General features: G+C 57.1%; 1 protein-coding gene across 1 annotated transcript; it reads left to right on the top strand.

Annotated features, from left to right (window-relative positions):
- Window positions 1-76: 76 nt before the first annotated feature.
- Window positions 77-19,607, top strand: LOC116940710 (stanniocalcin). Its single transcript, XM_032950872.2, has 4 exons — window positions 77-432; window positions 9,384-9,526; window positions 11,607-11,818; window positions 13,824-19,607. Exons 1-4 carry the CDS (start codon window positions 273-275, stop codon window positions 14,146-14,148), a joined length of 840 nt encoding a protein of 279 aa, XP_032806763.2. The 5' UTR covers window positions 77-272; the 3' UTR covers window positions 14,149-19,607.
- The last annotated feature ends 827 nt before the right edge of the window (window positions 19,608-20,434 follow it).

Genomic DNA, 20,434 nt, shown 5'->3' with positions numbered 1-20,434 from the left:
GGTGGAAGTGGACCGAGATGGGGATGTGGAGGGGGGGGTGTCGCGGAGGGGCGGGCCGTCGCCCCGCTCTCTCTTCACTCTGAGTGGTCAAACTTGGCCATGGTCGGGGGCTCACCACCCCGGGAGCCGCGGTATAAAAGCGGGGCCCACCTGCTCGCCGCAGTCCTTTTCGTTCCGAGGCGTTTGAGCTTTTGAGTGGCGGCCGCGAGTGTTGAGCGCGCAGTGCGAGACTCTCACGTCGCGGGACGCCTTCCGAGCGGAGAAAAGCAACCATGGGGTTTGCATCCCGTGCCCGGCTCTTGCTGCTGCTCGTCGCCTGTCTGCACGCCACGGCGCCTTCGCCGGTCACCGCGCACCCGACGGACGGAGCGGCAGAGAAAGACGGCGGTGCGGGCAGCCTCCCCAAGACGCGTCTCTCCATGCAGGGCGCAGGTAACCCCAACCCCACCCCGCTCGCACCGCACTCGATCCACGCTCAACAAACAATCATTCGACGCGACGCACGCTCACTCGTCCATCCCCACACATCGAGCTTCATAGACTCTTGCCACCACCACCCCCCCCCCCCCAGCCGCCGCTCATGTCGACATTCAGCCACCACTTGTATCCCTCGGGAACCCGCACTCGCGTGTGAGTGTGAGACAGCAGCGATGTCACGATTCTCGGAGCCACGAGTCGAGGGCGATGGTTGATCGCGAGAACGCCGACAGGTGCCGCGGCGGAGGCGCGCCCCGCGTTCACGCGTTCGGCGCCGACCTCCGTTTGCGTTTAAACTCTTGAAGTCCGCAACTGCGGTGTTTAACGAGCTGGGAAGCCGCGCTCACTCCCACGCACGCGCGCGTTCTAAAGCACGCGCGCTCATCTCGCTGGCAGGCGTCGTCACGTTACGTGTTTTCTTCATTCATACATAACGTATAGAATTTACAAAAAATGTGTGTGTGTGTTTTTTTTAATCATGTGGTCGCCAATCTCGCCCCAGAACTACGCAGAGCTGGGCAGTGGTGTTAGTGGGCTGTGTGTTGAGTGTCCGAGCAATTGGCAGAGGAGGTTTTTTTGTTTGTATTCGTAAAAAAAAAGCACGTGTCGTCGGGAAATCGGAGGGGCGGACATTATTACATCCGGGCATAGCCAAACACAACCTAACGGACTACTGGCTGTAGACTCGCTGAAAATATTAACGGGGGCTTAGGAACGTACATGGGATACAGGAGACGCTTGCTCAAGTCACCGTGGAGGTATCGCATCACCTTCCCATCTGTACAATTGTGTGTATGTGCGGAATGTAAACAGAGCCCAGGTTAGCCGTGGGAATTCCCGCACCGCCAGTGGGACATGCAAATACCGAGCCGAGCTGTCATAACCACACGAGCGAACCGAGTGATGGATTCACACAAAGAGCTGCGGGTGATATTCCATTCCGTGACACTCGCTCACTCAGAATCCTCCCCCCCCATGCACGTGGTTCCTGTGGAAGGATTGGCCCCCGCTAAAGGAATTTGTAGCGTCCAGTCTAATGGGGCTTATGGTGAGTGGCTCTCTACATTGTAGTGTATGGCAGGGAACCAGTCAAAATCACTGCTCCCCCCACCCCACCCCCGCGCGCTCCTCTAACCCCCCGGGGATAGCGGGACCACGCGTGTGGAAGCTAGAGGCTTAAGTTAAACCAACTGAGATGGGCACCTGCCACGTGCAAGTGAGAAACTCTGCTATGTGAGAGGCGTCGGGTGCCGGTGGTGGGGTTGGTGTTTTACGCCGCCGGGGCGAGGTCATTCTTCGTCTCCTGCAGTTTACCCTCCGCTTCGCCAGTGCCCTCCTAAGTGAACGATCCCACGTGCGCCACGCGCCCTGGGCGAGGGAGTGTGGAGGTGTAGGGGGGGGGGTCTTATCGTCACGAACCTCGTGGGAGGTGGGGGGCGGTAGGCGACGTGAGGGTAGGGGATGAGTGGCGATAGAAACAACCTCAATTTCGTGTTTATCTGGTTAAAGATAATGGGTGTCATTTGGGTTATTTTGTGACGTTAGTTCGGTGGAGTGATGGTTTTCGGGACGGGGTGGGCTCAGTGGGTCTTCTGAACATCGCTGGAAGGGACAGTGAATGGTCAATGGGCGAGACTTGTGGCGGAATGGCAGAGGGAGTAACACGGCTTGTGATGACGAACAGCGATGGCATGGGGATACTTTCATCCAGCAGTGGATATAGCATGGCTCGTGATGGTGGTGGTGGTGATGATGATGACGGGCTAAGTGGAGCGCGTGCACGCCCATCACGGGGCGCGCGTGCGTGTGGTGGTGATGGAGGGGGAGGGATGGGGGGACGCGGAATGCGCGTGCGCATCACGCGCTGTGTGCGGGGTCACGGGGTCAGGTCGCGCCTCTAAAGATACCCGGGGCCAGTTCTCACACTCGTTCTCGAACACTCCCTCACTAACACTCCGAACGGACTCGTTAACATTAACTCCTGACTAACACATCCCTTAACTGACAACGCTCCTCACCAACTGCTCGCTAGGCGCGTGACAATCCCAGCGATAGTGTAATGCCCTTAAACCCGCGGACCCGGCCACAACCGCGTCTCCACGTCCGTTCGAAGCTCGCCCTCTCTTCACCACGGCGACACGACGGATGGCGAGGGCCTAGCGCCCCCAGCGGACAATCAGCGACTGACGCGGCAGCCGCAGCTCATGACAGAGGCCTGTGCCAGGGTCTGGCCCGACGCCGTGCAGCTCGCGGTGACGGCTGCCGCTGCTGGTCGCGGCGTCTAAAAGTATCACCATCGTCGACGAGAGTGGCGACGATTGCGGTTGATAGAATCGCTGCGCCTCCTATGCGCCGGGCGTCTCAGAGCGCTACACTTCGCATCTCATCTCAGCACGTGGGAGAAGGGGCACCCCCAGGGGCTGCTGTCTGCCCGCGTGTGGCTGCGAGGTGTCTCAGCAAGGAATTGCATTACCCCCTCCCACCTTCCCCCTATCCACCCACTGCAGCCAATACTGATACCGCTCGCAATAAAAGCATCGATCCCATCGCAGTAGGATGCGCCGAGTCGTTCTACAAATTGACGAAAAAAATAACCCCATCGAGGTTGACTCTGCGCATCGCGGCACGTCGCCGATGCGTCCACACACAGCCGAGCCGCAGCCGCACCGTGAGCGCGGGATCCGTGGAGCAGCTGCTCCGGAGGGACGAGGCGACACGCGGCACGGGGTGGGCATGCGGCTCAGCGCAGACAGACATCGGCCTTGCAGCGCGAGTCTACTTAACGATTAACATGTTTAAATTTTTACCAGGTAAGGCCCACCTGAACTCTGTAGCTCTTTATTTTTTTTTTATCAGAAGCGACCTGGCGACAAATGGTAGCTCAACGAAGTGGCTCATCGCGTGGAAGTTGACAGCAGCCAAATACTCTAAACGTGTGTTTCGAAATGTTGGGGGGGCGGGAGGGGGGGGCGGATGACCCAGAGAAAAATCCACGCGACCATGGGAAGAGAGACACCGCAAACTCCAAATATACAGCGGGCGTCAGGGTCGGGATCGAACCCACGACCTCTTGAATAGCAGGCGAGGTAGTTAACATCTCCTTGCCACCGCATCAAGCGAGCAGCTGCTCACCATCGCTCGCAACCATCGCAGCCAATGTGCTCACCAAGGTCCCCCCACGAAGCAGGTGCCCTGGCGATGCGTGGCCTTCTGTTGGAACGCGCAGACAATTGTGGTTCCACGGATAACGAATCGCAGGGTGATAACCACGTGTTTTTTAATCTCATCTAATTGTATATGTATCGAGAGCGCATTCACTCAAGGGGCTTAACATAGCTCACACAACGATGACAGAATGCAATGATGTAGTAGTTGACACTGGCGTACAAAGATTGAGGAATGAATGACAGCGATAGAGGGTATGTAGGGAAGGGTCGGGGAGGGACGGGAAGGAGTGGAGGGGCGAGGGGAGGGAAGAGGGAGGGAATGGGCGATGGAGATCAGGAGAGGCTTGAAGAGAGCGGCGGAAGGAGGTTCACTTACAGGGACAGTGCCGAGTCTGTGGGCAGTGTCGAGGCTCCCTCACCGACTCGCCCCCCTCACCGACTCGCCCCCCTCACCGACTCGCCCCCCTCACCGACTCGCCCCCCTCACCGACTCACCCCCCTCACCGACTCGCCCCCCTCACCGACTCGCCCCCCTCACCGACTCGCCCCCCTCACCGACTCACCCCCCTCACCGACTCGCCCCCCTCACCGACTCGTCTCTCTCACCGACTCGCTCTCTTCACCGACTCGCCCCCCTCACCGACTCACCCCCCTCACCGACTCGCCCCCCTCACCGACTCACCCCCCTCACCGACTCGCCTCCCTCACCGACTCGGCGCTCTCACCGACTCGCCCCCTCACCGACTCGCCCCCCTCACCGACTCGCCTCGCTCACCACTGAGCCAACGCTGCGACGGGAGCGGGCGACTCGATCCCGCGTGGGGGGCTTCGTAAGGAATGCGCCTCACGCGGACTCGAGCGGTGTCCGAGGCGAACTCGTCAAGTACAGCAGCAGCAGCGGCGGCGGTGGTGGCATCACCACGTGGGGCAGCGTGCGCTTGGTGACTCCAATTCCAAAAACTGGCGCCTATTACGGGACCAGCAGATCTCAGGCCGATATCCGTTACAGCGGTCATCTCGCGATCCGTCGTCCGAGACTGCATTCTGCTGATCATATCTAGGTCAGTCCATCAGGACGAGTTCAGTTTTAAAGCCGACACTGGCAGCACCACATGCGCGCCTATAAATATCACAGACTCTTGGCAAAGCGCTGGGGCTCAACAAATGCGTTAGGTGCCTCCCAAGAGACGCGCCCAAGGCGTTCCGCACCGTCGGACCCACCTCGCGCTTAAAGAGAAACTTTGGCACTGCAAGCTACCCACGGACAGACACGTGCTCTCTGCCTGCCTGGATCGATTCGTCTCTCACCGACCGCACGCAACCAAATCGGTGGCCACCAGCCAGAGGGATCGGAGCACGGTGCAGCGAGCGATCCGTTCACCGGCCCCAGCGTGACCATGACGTAGACAGCGCACAGCTCACGCCTAGAAGCTCCACGAATGCATTATCTCGACATGCGGATGGATGATGCCGCGCTCCTGGTTTCTGATGTCAACTTTGAACTCTCCCCATGCTCTCCACTTACTCTCCACGCTCTCTTCACACTCCTCCTCTTCACGCTCTCTCTTTGCTCTCCTCGCGCTCTCTTCTTCTTCTCTTCGCCTCTCCTTTCCCCTCCTCCTCCCTCCTCTCTTCTCCCTCTCCTTGCGCTCACTTCTTCATCCCATCGCGCTAACTCACGATCTCCCTGACGCTCTCCCCTCCACCACGAGGCCGCGTTTCCCCACAGCACGGCGCTTTCTGAACCACGAGCCATGGGACGCGAGTGAGGGGTGGTGGAGGGTGAACAGCAGGTGGATTTTAATCGAATCGCTTGTGAGAAATGCGTCGCGGGGGGGGGGGCATTTGATTGTGACGTGGTGATACGTATCATATGGCTGTAACAACACGCAGAGGTGTGCCGCATTGCAGGTACAAGAGTCTTCAGCCTAAGCAAGACCACTAGCGCACAAGAACTGGAAGTGTGGCCATTGTGTCGTTATATTAATAAAAGCGTTGTTCGCCCAGCCTGCATACACGATTCCGATGAGATGGGGTGTATCATTATTCACAGATGTTAAAGTGTTACATGGGTTTGCGTCTCACTCGAGTTCGTATCCGACACGGGGCGTTTTTGTCTATGAACTATCTGGCTGTCCACCAGCCAGATGGTTGAGGCAAGCCTGACTGGGCTGAATGTTGAAACCGGTTCACAGTTTGTTTGCATAAAACCAATGCCACGGACAATCACAACCCACAGGAGGCCGTGTTGCCCATGGTATAAATACAGAGACAACATACGGGATTGAGCATATCGCTTCTAATGTAAACCTGGTCTATTCAAACGTCCCTCTGCCAAGACGCCTCCCCCAGCATGAAAGAGTAGACCAAATACCCTGTGGAGCTCTCCTCTAGCCAGTGGAGGCCCTCCCTTCATCAGTGACATGAGCGAGCAATTTCAGGGATGCCCCTTTACCCTCACCCCTTGACCTATTCAATCCGAGTGTCGTGAATCCTTGCCTCGTGAAGCCAAGCCTCATCAACTCTCGTGCCATTGGCTCTGGACTCACCGCGCACACATATCGCCCGTTGTCACTCCACTGCTGGATGAAGGCCTCTCCGCACCTGCCCGGGCCACGGGATTTAAATCGCCAGCAATGTTTCTGAGCGATTTAGTCGTGGGCCGGTCTAATAAACACCACTTTAATAAGCTCTGGTTGAAGCTCCCCTTGTCAAGACAGTCTCGTGGACTTTGATTTCACAAACCCGGTTTGATTCCACTTGGTTTAATCAATTGGGTCTAATCATCAGCGATGATTGAGCAATGTCGCGGTTATTTCCAGGGTCGTCTAGAGGAAGAGGTAGGGAGGGAGCGAAAGAGGTAATTTGTCCTCGGCATCACACAAAAAAGAGGATCCCACCACGGAGCCCACGTGGCATTTTGCCTCCGGCCTCCCAGAACCCCTCGGTGCGGCTGGTGCCCCCCCCCCCACCACACTGAAAGAACATTGAGGGGGCTGGGCACGTTCGAGTTACAACCTGTAGCACCCAACTCGCAGCAGCGAGGAGCTAACTTGCTTTGTCCTTTCGCCGTGGATACGCGGTCGCTTTTGGGAAACGCAGGAAGAGGTTTCCAAAACCAATTCTGTGTTTTTTTAAGAACCCCCCGCTCCCCCCCCCCCCAAATACCCTCCTTATTCCATAAACAATGTTCTCTCAAGACACGCAGCAGCGTGCTTTGGGTGGGACGGGGGGCACGGCGGGGGGGGGTCGGGAAGGAGATGGGGGGGGGGAGCTGCCGATGAGTTTTGTTTCCTGTGGTTATCACGCGCCCCCCCCAACTAGACACCCCCCCCCCCCATAACAAACAACAACGGGCTCACGCAAAACGAAGGACAGGGGTGGGGTGGAGGGAACAAGAAGCAAACGCGGAGGGAAAAATAACCTCCATCTCAGAAACGCCTGCACGACAGAGGTCAATTAGCTAAGCAGGAAGGCCGGCGTGTTCTCAACATCGCGCGCCCTCCGATTCAACTTTCGCGTTTATCTAGTCAATTAGCTAAGCAGGAAGGCCGGCGTGTTCTCAACATCGCGCGCCCTCCGATTCAACTTTCGCGTTTATCTGAACTTTACAACAGAGCTGTAGTCCCGGGATGGGTGGGTGCGGGAGGGGTGCGTAGGGAGCTCGTCTTATCGCTCAATTAGAGTTGACGAGGCGGCTCTCAAGGCAAAACACGATTCAAAACAAAGAGAGCGTGGGACGCCCGCAGCACGTAGCTCCCTCGCCCTTGTTATTTCTCTGTCAAAAAAAACGTTTGGACGTTGCCATGGCGAGGAGCCCCAATTATCTGCGCGAAGCTTTTCAGCGAAGACGCGGGGTGGTGATAAGGGGGGGGGGGGGGGGGGTGGGTTGGTGGTGGGGGCGGTGAGTGGGACGGTGGGTGGGGGAGGCTGCTTCTGGGGGCCGTGGCCGGGGTCTCCGCTGGGGAGGCAGAGAGGTGGAAAGAAAACTCAACAGAGGCACGCGAGAGACGAGCGGCGCGCAGGAAGCGGCGAGGACCCGCGCGGCCGTGCCACCACCACCCGCGCGCCCCACGGGGATGGGATGCCACGCTACCGATGTCGCGACGAAGCGAGTTGGGCTCGAGCTCGCGTCGTCGGTGTGAGGGGTTTGAGGACGATCGTCCTCTAGCACGACAGGGAGTGTCCCGTGGTGTTGGCGCGGTCTCTTTTTGCAGCGCGCTGCGTCTGAGCTAGCTGCGCGAGTGGCGAGCGCTAAGCGCTGCGCGGGGCAAGGCCGCGTGAATGCCGCGTGCACCCACGTGTTCACTGAGAGTGCCGCGTGAAACCAGTGTGAGAGACGAGTGCGGGCGTTGTGTGTGGGCGATGTGAACGGGGACGTCCACAGGGTCGTGGAGGCTGCGTGGCAGAATGCCACGTGGAGTCCCCTTATTCCACCATCCACAGGTTCGGTATGAGGCCCTCTTTCGTGTGAGGTTCGGCGAAAATACCCCCTTTTACCACCCTCCTCCGTTTTGGGCATCTTTGGTTGTGAATTCTGAGTTGCTAGCGTGCGTGAATTATGTGCGAGTGCTGTGTGTGTGGGAATGCTGTGCGAGAGTGCTGATTGGGAACGCTGTGTGGGAATGCTGTGTGGGAGTGCTGTGTGGGAGTGCTGTGCGGGAGTGCTGTGTGGGAGTGCTGTGTGGGAGTGCTGTGTGGGAGTGCTGTGTGGGAGTGCTGTGCGAGTGTGCTGTGTGGGAGTGCTGTGTGGGAGTGCTGTGTGGGAGTGCTGTGCCAGAGTGCTGTGTGGGAGTGCTGTGTGGGAGTGCTGTGTGGGAGTGCTGTGTGGGAGTGCTGTGTGGGAATGCTGTGTGGGAGTGCTGTGTGGGAGTGCTGTGTGGGAGTGCTGTGTGGGAGTGCTGTGCGAGAGTGCTGTGTGGGAGTGCTGTGTGGGAGTGCTGTGTGGGAGTGCTGTGTGGGAGTGCTGTGTGGGAGTGCTGTGTGGGAGTGCTGTGTGGGAGTCGTGAGCCTCATTCGGTCACCACGGGCAGTGTCGCGACGCGGCCGTTCTGCGCTCTGAGCCCTGATAATGCCCAGGGCTGGACATCACCCATTACATAATCACAACTTGCAAGCCTCTACAGGACGACCGAATACATAACAATCATCAGTTACATCACGCAACGCGCCACTTACAGCCCGCACTGACAGACGACGCCTACCCTGTGAGATGTGAACCACTACAACGCCGCCGGGGGGTGGGGGGGGGGGAGAACGGGGTTGGGGGAGCGGAACCCACCAATCCCCATCCACTCGCTCCCCCCTCTACCGAGGAAGAGTAATCGTCACGTAACGTGCATTCATCTATAAAAATCCTCGCTGGGTCTTGAGGCTTTGTTTAAGGAATTCGAGAGGGGCACGGCGTACCCGGCATTACCTGGGATGGGACTTCGTACAAGATTCCGCAAGGCCGGTTCCCGAGCCGACTTGCAGTACTGCACTCTCATTTTCTGGCCACTTCGCAGCCCCAAACAGCTCTGCGCATTTCACAAATGTCGACGCAAACCACCAACCTTCGCCTCCAAAGGCGTCGGATCACAACACTCCCCTCCCGTTACACCACCCTCCACCTCCCCACATGCCCCCACAACGGGAGGGGTCCCCTTGTCCCTGCGCTGTTATCGCTCTACCCACAGCTAATGTTGCCTCTCGCTGTGCCGTGTCCACGCGACGTCGTGACCCCGTGACCCCCGGCAGTGGAGGTTGGCCAGTGTCTGGTGGCGGCCGCGGACGCGGGGTGCGGCGCCTTCGCGTGCCTGGAGAACACCACGTGTGACAGCCCCGGCCTACAGGCGCTGTGCGCCGAGCTGGTGCGACACGCGGACATGTACGACGTGCAGGTACTACCCCCCACACCTCACCCTCCCCGCGCGGCCCCCCCACGACCTCCCTCTCTCCCCCACCCCAACCTCATCCGTAGTCCCCGCCACTCCCGAGCATTGGGTAGTCTCCGCAGGCACGGGGACTAAGCGCGTCCCTTCACAGGGACCCACCGAGTTACGCGGTCACCCATCGACTGTGCGCCCATCGAGTCGCCCGGCCACTCCTCCGCGATCGTCCACCCATCGACTCACTGCGCCGCTCATCGCTGCAGCTCTGGCGGCCAGCGAGAATATCCCACGGCGTTCCCCGTGGCTGCCCACGTAGGCCCCCATCAGCGGTCAACCTTGGCGAGCGTCGTTGTTTCGATCCGTAGCGAAGCTCGCGCGACGCGGGCTGCCGAGCGATTGAACCCGGGTGCCCTCGGAGCCACGCAATTTGAGCGAGCGGAGTCCCTGCTCTTGACCCCATGTGGACGGCGCGGCTGACCCCTTTATGTTGAAGACCCCCGTGCGGAAAATGACGCCACTCCAGCCCGCTCCAGGTCACGCAGGCACCCCCGCGAACAAGGCGTGTTGCGCTCTGGTGTGGGTTGCTGAAACGTTTCGCTGATTTGGAAAACACGGAAACAGACCTTCCCGCACCCCCACGCTCACCCCCTGCCTCCCCCGTTCCTCCCACCTATGACCGCACGGCACGGTCAACACAGAGCACGGAGCCAAATAGCACAACCGGCTAACGTGAAACGCACCCAGCCAACACATATCACAGCCAGCATAAAATACACACACAGTCAACACATAGCAGAATCAGCATAAAACACCCAGCCAACACATAGTATAGACAGCCAACACATATCACAGCCAGCATATAACACTCACAGCCAAATACATTGCACTCCGGGCTGCAGAAATGCCCTCCTGCCTCCCGCATGCGAGTCTCTCTAATCCGGACCGTGACGCAGCGGTCGGGATCGCGCGACTCCTTTGCCAGCGCGACTTAGGTCACATCGACTAACCGATGATGAATCGATAAGACGCTCATGGATCAATACGACCCCCGTGGACCAATACGACGATCGTGGAGGCCACCATTCTGCAGTGATAGAGCCGTAATCGTTGCCGCGATGCCCAAAGAGGTGTGTGTGTGAGCGTGTGTGTTGGGATGTTTAGAGGTTTTTTTTTTGTATCTCGCAAAACTATTTCCCGAGTGAAACCCGAACCCAGCCGCTCTCATAGCGCGAGTTGGCAGCAGCAGCAGCTCTATGCGCATCCATCGCCACCCCGCAGCCCGTCTCGGGGATAGGCGCGGGGTGGGTGGGGTGTGATATATGTGCCTCGACTCATTCCCGACGTCGCTCGTTTCATTCGTGATTCCTGGATCGGCAATAGGCGTGGAGGGGCGGGGGGAGGGGGAGGTTAGCAATTTCAACTCATTCACTCAAATGCATCGTGTACCGTCCGGTGCTGGGTGGTGGCTGCTTGGGGAGGAATTCGTCCAGCAGTGGATTGACCATAGCTGATGATGCTCTTGAATAGTTGATCAACTGATAATATTGTTTGACGAAGAAGCGCCATGCGCCAAAAACGTCGCCTTTTACACACCGCCGGTTAGCACGGTTGGCTACGTTCGGTGCGAAAGAAGTTCAACACACATACTTGTATCCCTTTACGTGTATGTATGCCACTACGTGTAATGTTATTGAGGGACTGACTGTGTGTTGTTGTCTCGCTGTGGTCTGGAACTGTTGTTGTTGTTGTTTTGCTGCCTTGTCCAAGCTAGCATTTATTGTTGAAAAACCGGAAGAAATTGATAGACCTTTGCAATTTGGACTTATGTACTTTATTTTATTAACGTTTTTATTTTTAGTGATTTGTTTACCTTCCAAACGTTTTTTTGTATTGTTTGTTGTTGTGGCTTTCTGACCCGCTGCGACTGGACGTCTGTGAAATAGACCTTCAAAGCTCATCGGATTTCTCCTGCAGCATGAATAAACATTCGGATACCGATTGATATTTTGAACAATGAAATGAACGCTTGCCTGAGTGCTCGTCTCAACCCCTCGCCACCCCACCACGCCCCACCCCTCCGTCAACGCAGGGGAAGTCTTTCATCAAGGAGGCTCTGAAGTGCATGGCTCAAGGGCTGCGCGGCCGCTTCAACTGCAACCAGCGCAAGTGCTCGGCGCTGAGCGACCTGGCCCTGCAGCTGCAACGGGAGTGCTACCACAGACACGAGCTGTGCGCCGCCGCGAAGCCCAACGCCGAGGCCATGGCCCTGTCCGTGCCGCCCCCCACCGCGCTCCCCAAGGGGTAAGTGGACCCTGGGGAGAGGAGCCTGGGGGGGGGGTGTCAAGGGAGTAGAGATGGGGGGGGGGGGGGGAGGCAGAACACGCTGCACGTCTTCTTCTCTTCCTCCGTGTCGGCACGTTGCTGAGCGATGCCAACGATTTGTGGAAGAGCGACGCAGGCGACACGTCGATGGGCAGGTTCTTGTAGCCGTGCGACGGCGCTGGCTGTGAGCTGCTGGGCGGATGCCTCTGGCGGTACCCTGGCGGGCGGTCAGCAGGTGACCCGTGCCTGCCCATTGCTCGCTCCGCTCCGCAGTCGCGGGCAGTGGAACTGTCTTTTATCTTCTGCTTGTGGTTGGATCGTGAATATACAATTGCAATGTTGGCAATCGCTCTCTCGAAGCGACACATACACAGAGAGAGAGAGAGAACGAATCAGAGTGATCACAGACAATCGGGAAGGTAGCCAGGCAGTGAGTGGGTCGGCGCCACATATCACCCTCCAGACCTCTGCCGTACTTTATTTATTGCGATGTTAATGGCCGATTAACCAGTGTTTATATTCGTGTAGACATGAGCGAATACATCCGTGCAATGTTTGAACGCCACGCCGCGGTCCATAGATTGTGAGGGAGTCAAAAGCCACCAAAGGGTTCTGTTGGTAAGGGAGTCAATGAAGCGGGTAAATTAACCCAGAGCATGAAGGCCGTGGGGCGCGGGGGGTGTGATTATGAGTGGTGGGATGCACGGTGTGGTTGTGAGTGGTGGGGTGCACGGTGTGGTTGTGAGTGGTGGGATGCACGGTGTGGTTGTGAGTGGTGGGATGCACGGTGTGGTTGTGAGTGGTGGGATGCACGGTGTGGTTGTGAGTGGTGGGATGCACGGTGTGGTTGTGAGTGGTTGGGTGCACGGTGTGATTATGAGTGGTGGGATGCACGGTGTGATTATGAGTGGTGGGATGCACGGTGTGATTGTGAGTGGTGGGGTGCACGGTGTGATTATGAGTGGTGGGATGCACGGTGTGGTTATGAGTGGTGGGATGCGCGGTGTGGTTGTGAGTGGTGGGATGCACGGTGTGGTTGTGAGTGGTGGGATGCACGGTGTGGTTGTGAGTGGTGGGATGCACGGTGTGGTTGTGAGTGGTTGGGTGCACGGTGTGATTATGAGTGGTGGGATGCACGGTGTGATTATGAGTGGTGGGATGCACGGTGTGATTGTGAGTGGTGGGGTGCACGGTGTGATTATGAGTGGTAGGGATGCACGGTGTGGTTATGAGTGGTGGGATGCACGGTGTGGTTGTGAGTGGTGGGATGCACGGTGTGGTTGTGAGTGGTGGGATGCACGGTGTGGTTGTGAGTGGTGGGATGCACGGTGTGATAATGAGTGGTGGGATGCACGGTGTGGTTGTGAGTGGTGGAATGCACGGTGTGGTTATGAGTGGTGGGATGCACGGTGTGGTTGTGAGTGGTGGGATGCACGGTGTGGTTGTGAGTGGTGGGATGCACGGTGTGGTTGTGAGTGGTGGGATGCACGGTGTGGTTGTGAGTGGTCGGGTGCACGGTGTGATTATGAGTGGTGGGATGCACGGTGTGATTATGAGTGGAGGGATGCACGGTGTGGTTGTGAGTGGTGGGATGCACGGTGTGGTTGTGAGTGGTGGGATGCACGGTGTGGTTGTGAGTGGTGGGATGCACGGTGTGGTTGTGAGTGGTGGGATGCACGGTGTGGTTGTGAGTGGTGGGGTGCACGGTGTGGTTGTGAGTGGTGGGGTGCACGGTGTGGTTGTGAGTGGTGGGATGCACGGTGTGGTTGTGAGTGGTGGGATGCACGGTGTGGTTGTGAGTGGTGGGATGCACGGTGTGGTTGTGAGTGGTGGGATGCACGGTGTGGTTGTGAGTGGTGGGATGCACGGTGTGGTTGTGAGTGGTGGGATGCACGGTGTGGTTGTGAGTGGTGGGGTGCACGGTGTGGTTGTGAGTGGTGGGTGCACGCGGTGATGCTTGGCCCTCTTCCCCCACCCCTCGCAGCCCCTACCTGGAGCTGCTCCGGGCGCTGTTCTCGTGCGACAACGCCACCTCGGCCGCCGTGCGCCGCGCCCTCTCGGCGCGACTCGGCAAGGCGCACGCCTCCGCCCTGGCGCAGATGCTGGGGGGCAGCGCCCCGCGACGACAACACCCGGGCAAGCCTGCTCCGGGAGAGGCGAGCGAGGGGGGCAGGGAGGGGGGCAAGGAGGGGGGGAAAGAGGGAAGCAGGGATGGTGGAAGGGAGGTGGGTAAGGAGGGAGGTAAAGACGGAGGACGCCGAGGAGCGTCAGGCGCCCATCATCCAAAATCTGGCAAAAGCTCCCAGTAGAGAAGTCCCCCCCACCCCGCCCATCACCTCCCACGCCCCCCCCCCACCCCACGTTTATCGGTCCATTCAACCAGGATCTATGCCAGGGTTTCCCAAATTCTGAACTAAGTCCTCGCTACCCCACCGCAGTGTGGTTTTCCGTGCGTACCGAATACCGACGCACGTGCACGCTACACGCGCCTGATGATTGGTCAACGTGGCGACATGCACGCACTGTGCTTTGGGCAGTGAGGATAGGGTGGTAGGGGGAGGATTTTGGAAGCCCTGGGATGTGCCAAACAAACCCGATCGAGGAGACGGATTCATCGGCGTGTGAACAAGCAGTGCAATCCTCCAGATCGCGCATGCCCCCCCCCCCCCACGCTCGATTTCATGGCGACGGGAACACAACTTCTCACAGCGGGGCCCCCACGTGGCCCGATCAGTGAACCACGCGCGGTCACCTCGAGCCAAGAGTTGGGTTTGGCGAGTGATGGGTCCCCAAAGAGATGTTGAGAGCACCGATTAAAATGAAAGCCCAATACTTAATTCGTAATCTGAACGCAAAAAAAATATCAGAAAATTATCTTAGCCCACCAGTCAGAGGTGAGAAGACAAATGTGAGCCCGGCAATCATATCCCATCGGTATTAAGTAGCCACTGAAACGTAACTTGACACGATTACGATAATTGGGGACGATAACTTACGATAACAGCACGTACGCACACTATATATAGTATATACGCAAATACATCACCAGCTTTTGGCGATGCAGATGTTTGGGATTTTGAAATCGTACGCTATGTAAGAGCGTACGCCACACTTACGTGATGCTGCTATAGAGTATCGTAGACTGTAGATTTACAAAAAAAAAGCTGCTATCTCTCTCTCTCTCTATGGAAGTAGGGGAAGAAACAAAGGAAGTACCGTGTACCGCGATGCGGCGACGCATCGTGACACTGGGACACGGAATCATTGACCCACTGTTTATCGCGGTCGCCACTTCGCGCGACCTCGACACCAACTCTACCTCGGCGTGACGGGAGCGAGCGATGCGAGCCCCCCCCCCTCCCTCCTCACGTGTGGGGGGTGGGGGGGAGGGAAACTGAGAATTATTTTTTTTTGTTTCCGCCGCCGATATTTGACGGGAAAACGCGGCCGAACAAAAAAAAATAATCTAAAATCCGCGGAGATATTTTCCCCTTCCCAAAACTCGGCGTTCCCGCAGGCGCGCGCTACGCACCGGGCTACACTCACGGCGTGTCCCTCCACGGGGTTCCCGGCGTGGTCAAAGTTCGACACCAAGGAGCGGTGTGTTGCCTGTGTTTGTTTGTTTTTGTGTGTGTAGCTCACTTCCCCGGGCCTCATTCACACTTTGAAACGTATGGGCCTCGCTGGCGGTTTGTTTTCGTTGATGGTAATGGAATCTCGTGCAGACTTTACGTTCAAATGTGGACGAAAAGAGACGTTCAACCTCAACCACGCGTTTCGGGCCACATACCGAAGCACACCACCGTCATCATCATCATCACCAACATTATCCACACACGCACGCACGCAGTCATGACCCGATCAAGTGATGACGCCAGCAACAGGGAGGGGGTCGTCTCGCAGGCCGAACGGTCGATTCTCCACTTCGAGTTGGGTCACTCGCCAATGGTATCTACCCGAAGTAGTCGTGGGCCACCCCTACCTCGGTCGACTCAGCCACAGAGTGAGTACCCTGTGGCTGAGTCGACCTAGGCGACAGCTCCTCGTGCGCTCACAACAAGCGTGTTCGTCTTACACGAGGAAGGCTCTCCAGGCCGATATCTCTTGCGCGTGATTTCATTTAAATCAGAGGCAGGCGCGCCACCGACCGCGCGCTTCTGTACAACAGCGCCCCCTAGAGCCTCCCCACCGTCATCGCTTCTGCGCGTCCGCTGGCTCCGCGGCCAGGGAGGCGCTCGCAGTCGTTCCAACTCGTGGATGTGGCCCCACTGAAGGCGGTGGGGGGTAGGGAAGGCAATAGACAATTGACCCCTCCCGACACGCGCCCGTTCTCATCACATCCCGGAAGCTAAGCAGGGCTGAGCCTGCATGCTGCTCGGATGGGAAACCACCGCGCGCAGCAGAGAGGGGGGAGCAGCCAGAGATATGACCGCCCTGCCCCCCCTCCCCTGCCGCCTCGCCAGTGCGGAACATAAAAAGAGAGAGAGAGAGGAGGAGTCGACGGAGAGCGACTGCGTGGGGTGAGGTCCGAGCGGAGCGGCACGAGCGGGGATTTTGTTACGGTCAACAACAACAACAAGCACAACAACCACCACAACAACAACCGAACTGGTGGTCATGAATAAGATTAATTTAGCTTGGACAGGTCGGCCTAGTTCACTTGAAGCCTAACGATGTGAACCGGCACTCGAGAGTCACTCGAAAGTAACACAGCTGTCGTCTCTCTTGCAATGCATTGGCCACGGAGAACCGTGCAGAGACGGCACACGCGGGCCGCCGTCCACCCCACACAGCTCCTGCTCGCAGGCCGGACCCAAATCGCCTTACTCATGGCCCCAACTCGACTCACACGATCTCACCAGACACTCGCCTTACTCATGACCCCAACTCGACTCACACGATATCACCAGACACTCGCCTTACTCACGGCCCCAACTCGACTCACACGATATCACCAGACACTCGCCTTACTCACGGCCCCAACTCGACTCACTCGATATCACCAGACACTCGCCTTACTCGTGACCCCAACTCGACTCACACGATCTCACCAGACACTCGCCTTACTCACGACCCCAACTCGACACACACGATCTCACCAGACACTCGCCTTACTCGTGGCCCCAACTCGACACACACGATCTCACCAGACACTCACCTTACTCACGACCCTAACTCGACTCACACGATCTCACCAGACTCTCGCCTTACTCATGGCCCCAACTCGACTCACACGAACTCACCAGACACTCGCCTTACTCACGACCCCAACTCGACTCACACGATCTCACCAGACACTCGCCTTACTCGTGACCCCAACTCGACACACACGATCTCACCAGACTCTCGCCTTACTCACGACCCCAACTCGACTCACACGATCTCACCAGACACTCGCCTTACTCGTGGCCCCAACTCGACACACACGATCTCACCAGACACTCACCTTACTCACGACCCCAACTCGACTCACACGATCTCACCAGACTCTCGCCTTACTCGTGACCCTAACCCGACTCACACGACCTCACCAGACACTCGCCTTACTCACGACCCTAACTCGACTCACACGATCTCACCAGACACTCGCCTTACTCGTGACCCTAACCCGGCAACTGCCCAATGCCCTTACCATGACCATACCCCCAATCCAATCTCCAGCGTTTCGCCCGGTCAACCCCCACCCCCTCCCCCCGCTGCACCCATGGTACACCTTCCATCAGGAGATCCCCCTCCGGATCAAATACCGTAGCAGAGCCAACGTCGTGGGAACATTTGAGATACAAAAAAAGAAACAGCCGTGAAAGACAACTCTTGTTTGTAAACGACAGCAAGAGCGAGGCCGAAGTTCGATACCATGGTCAAGGTGTTGTGTGTCAATAAAAAACACCACGAAGGATTGGCGCGGAGCCGAAGTTAAACCGCTCAACCAGCACGGTGAGTGGATTAACCAGAGCGGATGAAGATCTCCCCGTTTATTTTGCACGGGGGGGGGTGCCTTGGGGGCTTGGGGGGATTCGACCGTGAAACCCAGGGGCCATAGAATTCACGATTGTTCGCGTGTTCACGTTCCGTGGTGGTCCCAGCGCCTCCGCCACACAAACTCAGGTATAGCCGACGTGCTCTCGGCGTTCGAGTTGACGCGCAGACAGGGCCCAGGAGCGGTCGCGACGCGGTGGGGAGCGCGCGCGATGGACGGTCCCGAGCCAGCGGGGTGTCATGCCCCGCACGCGGCTCCCTCGCGTTTTGTACGAAATCTGCGAGCAACGCGCTCCAGACACAGCCTCCGCATCTATTTATGTTAATTTATTGCTACTGCCATGGCTCTCGTCGCTATCGTTGCTGCTACACGACCACGTGACGTCGCAGTATTCTCTGGTGGCCCGTTTTGCCAGAGGAGGGCAACATTCACTGGGTTCATAATCTGTTTTTTTTCGGGGGGTGGGGGGGTAGGTTATTGGAATAAGTGTTTATTAGTGTTTATTAGAGTACAAATTCAAGTTTGGAAATTGATTTAAAAAAATATTCTACCTAATTTGAATAAGAAATGTCCATATCAAGAGCAAGAAAAATAATCGCACATTCTGTTGTTTCTTATTTGTCCCCAACTTGATCTCAATTATGGTGCCATCAGTGCCGCATGACGCGAAGCAGGGCAGCCCTACGTGGTAGAGGATGGCGCATGCAAGCGGCCCCCACGGAGCTACCTCTGAGTTCCCTTGAGGTGACCTCCGGTCCACTTTTCCACCCGGCTTGCCACTGAGGTTAATGTTCGTCGCATCACATTAAACCCAAAGGTGTTCAATTACATGAGCTAGAATGCAGACAAAATGTATCGGCAGAACCAAATTGTAACGTAATGGGATTATTTTACGTGCAGTTATTGGCCGCAGAGCTGAGACCATCAAACCTCTCATGCACCCAGTTTAAGCACGGGCGACTGACTACTTGGATTCGAGTCCAGGATCTCGCTCAGTGCTCTGACCTCCCAGCCCACTCGGCCACCGAAGACGTGAACGACCCTAACCGATTGCTTGTGACCTGCACACGAACGCCCTAGGGCCATCCGTCCCGCACGCTTTGTGAACCCAGCGAATGACCGCGCACAGCAACACATATCCTCCCCGGCGCTGCAGCGAGAAACGCAGCCGCTCTGATAAAAACAAACCAATGCAGCAGCCAAATTACGATGGGCTTTAGGGCCCAAGGGGTGGTAACGGCCACTGGGCGTACGTGGCGTGCCCACACGCGTGGTAAGGGAGGAAGCACGGGGAATAGTGTGATCAGCAGGAGTTAGGGATACCTCTGGCTTGCCATTTGGAACTTTAAACCTAACCCCCGTGCGCGTACCGATTGCTGCTCTGGCCCACGGACTCAGTAACCCGGCGGGCGCCTCGTACACGGGGTGCCTGTGCTCTCTGCGGTGTGTGTGTGTGTACGTGCGATTTGTCCCGATTCGCACTGGCGGGTCGCGCTTATGACTCTCCACCGGCTGCTACGGAGCGCGGCGACTCGTCCAGCCTCGCCCGCCCGCGTGGCGGCTGCCACCCGGAGCTCGCTGCTTTATCCGTGACCGAGTCGGCCTCGCACGGAGCCGCCGCTATCGACTTTAATACGAGCGATACACTCAAGCCACATGGAATATACTTATCCGAAACATTCTCTTTGATACATACATATAAAATTATCTATATTCTTGTATACTGTAATGGCACAATTATGTTATTGCATTTAATCACAAATAAATACATATATATGTATACGTGTGCACGTTTGCCCGCGTGTTATTTAGAGACGGTGGGTACGAGCATGTGGTGGGATCGTGAACCCATGCGTGCGGACTCGTGAGGCGGCGCCGCGGTGGCGAGATGTTTCACTCAAAACGTTGGAAAGTTTCACGGTCGGATAGATACAAAGATATCGTAACTCCTTGTAAAGTCTTCCCACTCACGCCCAGGATCAATATGTGCACGTCCTTCAACCCCACTGTCGCCGACTCCTCTCGAGACCAGAGTCGTCTCATTTGTAAGGGTGACCTGGGGCATCAGTCTGCCAGTAGGGGCCGATGTTTGCTGCTGCTGCGCGTGTGCGATGGGGCGCCGCAATGGCTAGGAGATGTTAACTACCTCGCCTGGTATACAGGAGGTCGTGGGTTCGATACTGACTCTGACGTCTGCTCTATATTTGGAGTTTGCGGTGTCTCTCTCCCCGTGGTCGCGTGGATTTTTTTTCCGGGTCCTCCGGGTTCCTTCTCCACGTTTAGAAACGTGCGTTTAGAGTATTTGGCTGCTCTAAATTTCCACACGATAAGCCACTAAGTTGAGCTATAATTTCTCGATTCTGAAAAATATATATTTAGCTTAGTGGGCCTTACCTGGTAAAATAACAAGGTAAGTTTATAGTTATAGTTAGAATCGGTATCACTTCCTACATCCGTTTCATCCCAGACGATTAAAATGCAGGCGTCTTCACGTGGCGTTGGCCAAATATTCCAATGCAGGGACTGCTTCCATAACGCATTCAGCTGCCAGTTCTATCCAACCGTAAGTGCCACGGTCTTGACAGTGAAACGTCTACGGCCACTCTCTCCAATGA

This window comes from Petromyzon marinus, chromosome 9, assembly GCF_048934315.1.
Source record: "Petromyzon marinus isolate PM22_M1 ecotype Great Lakes invasive population chromosome 9, UKy_Petmar_22M1.pri1.0, whole genome shotgun sequence".
In the NCBI taxonomy this organism is placed as follows: domain Eukaryota; kingdom Metazoa; phylum Chordata; class Hyperoartia; order Petromyzontiformes; family Petromyzontidae; genus Petromyzon; species Petromyzon marinus.
This window is presented reverse-complemented; position numbering and strand designations above follow the sequence as displayed.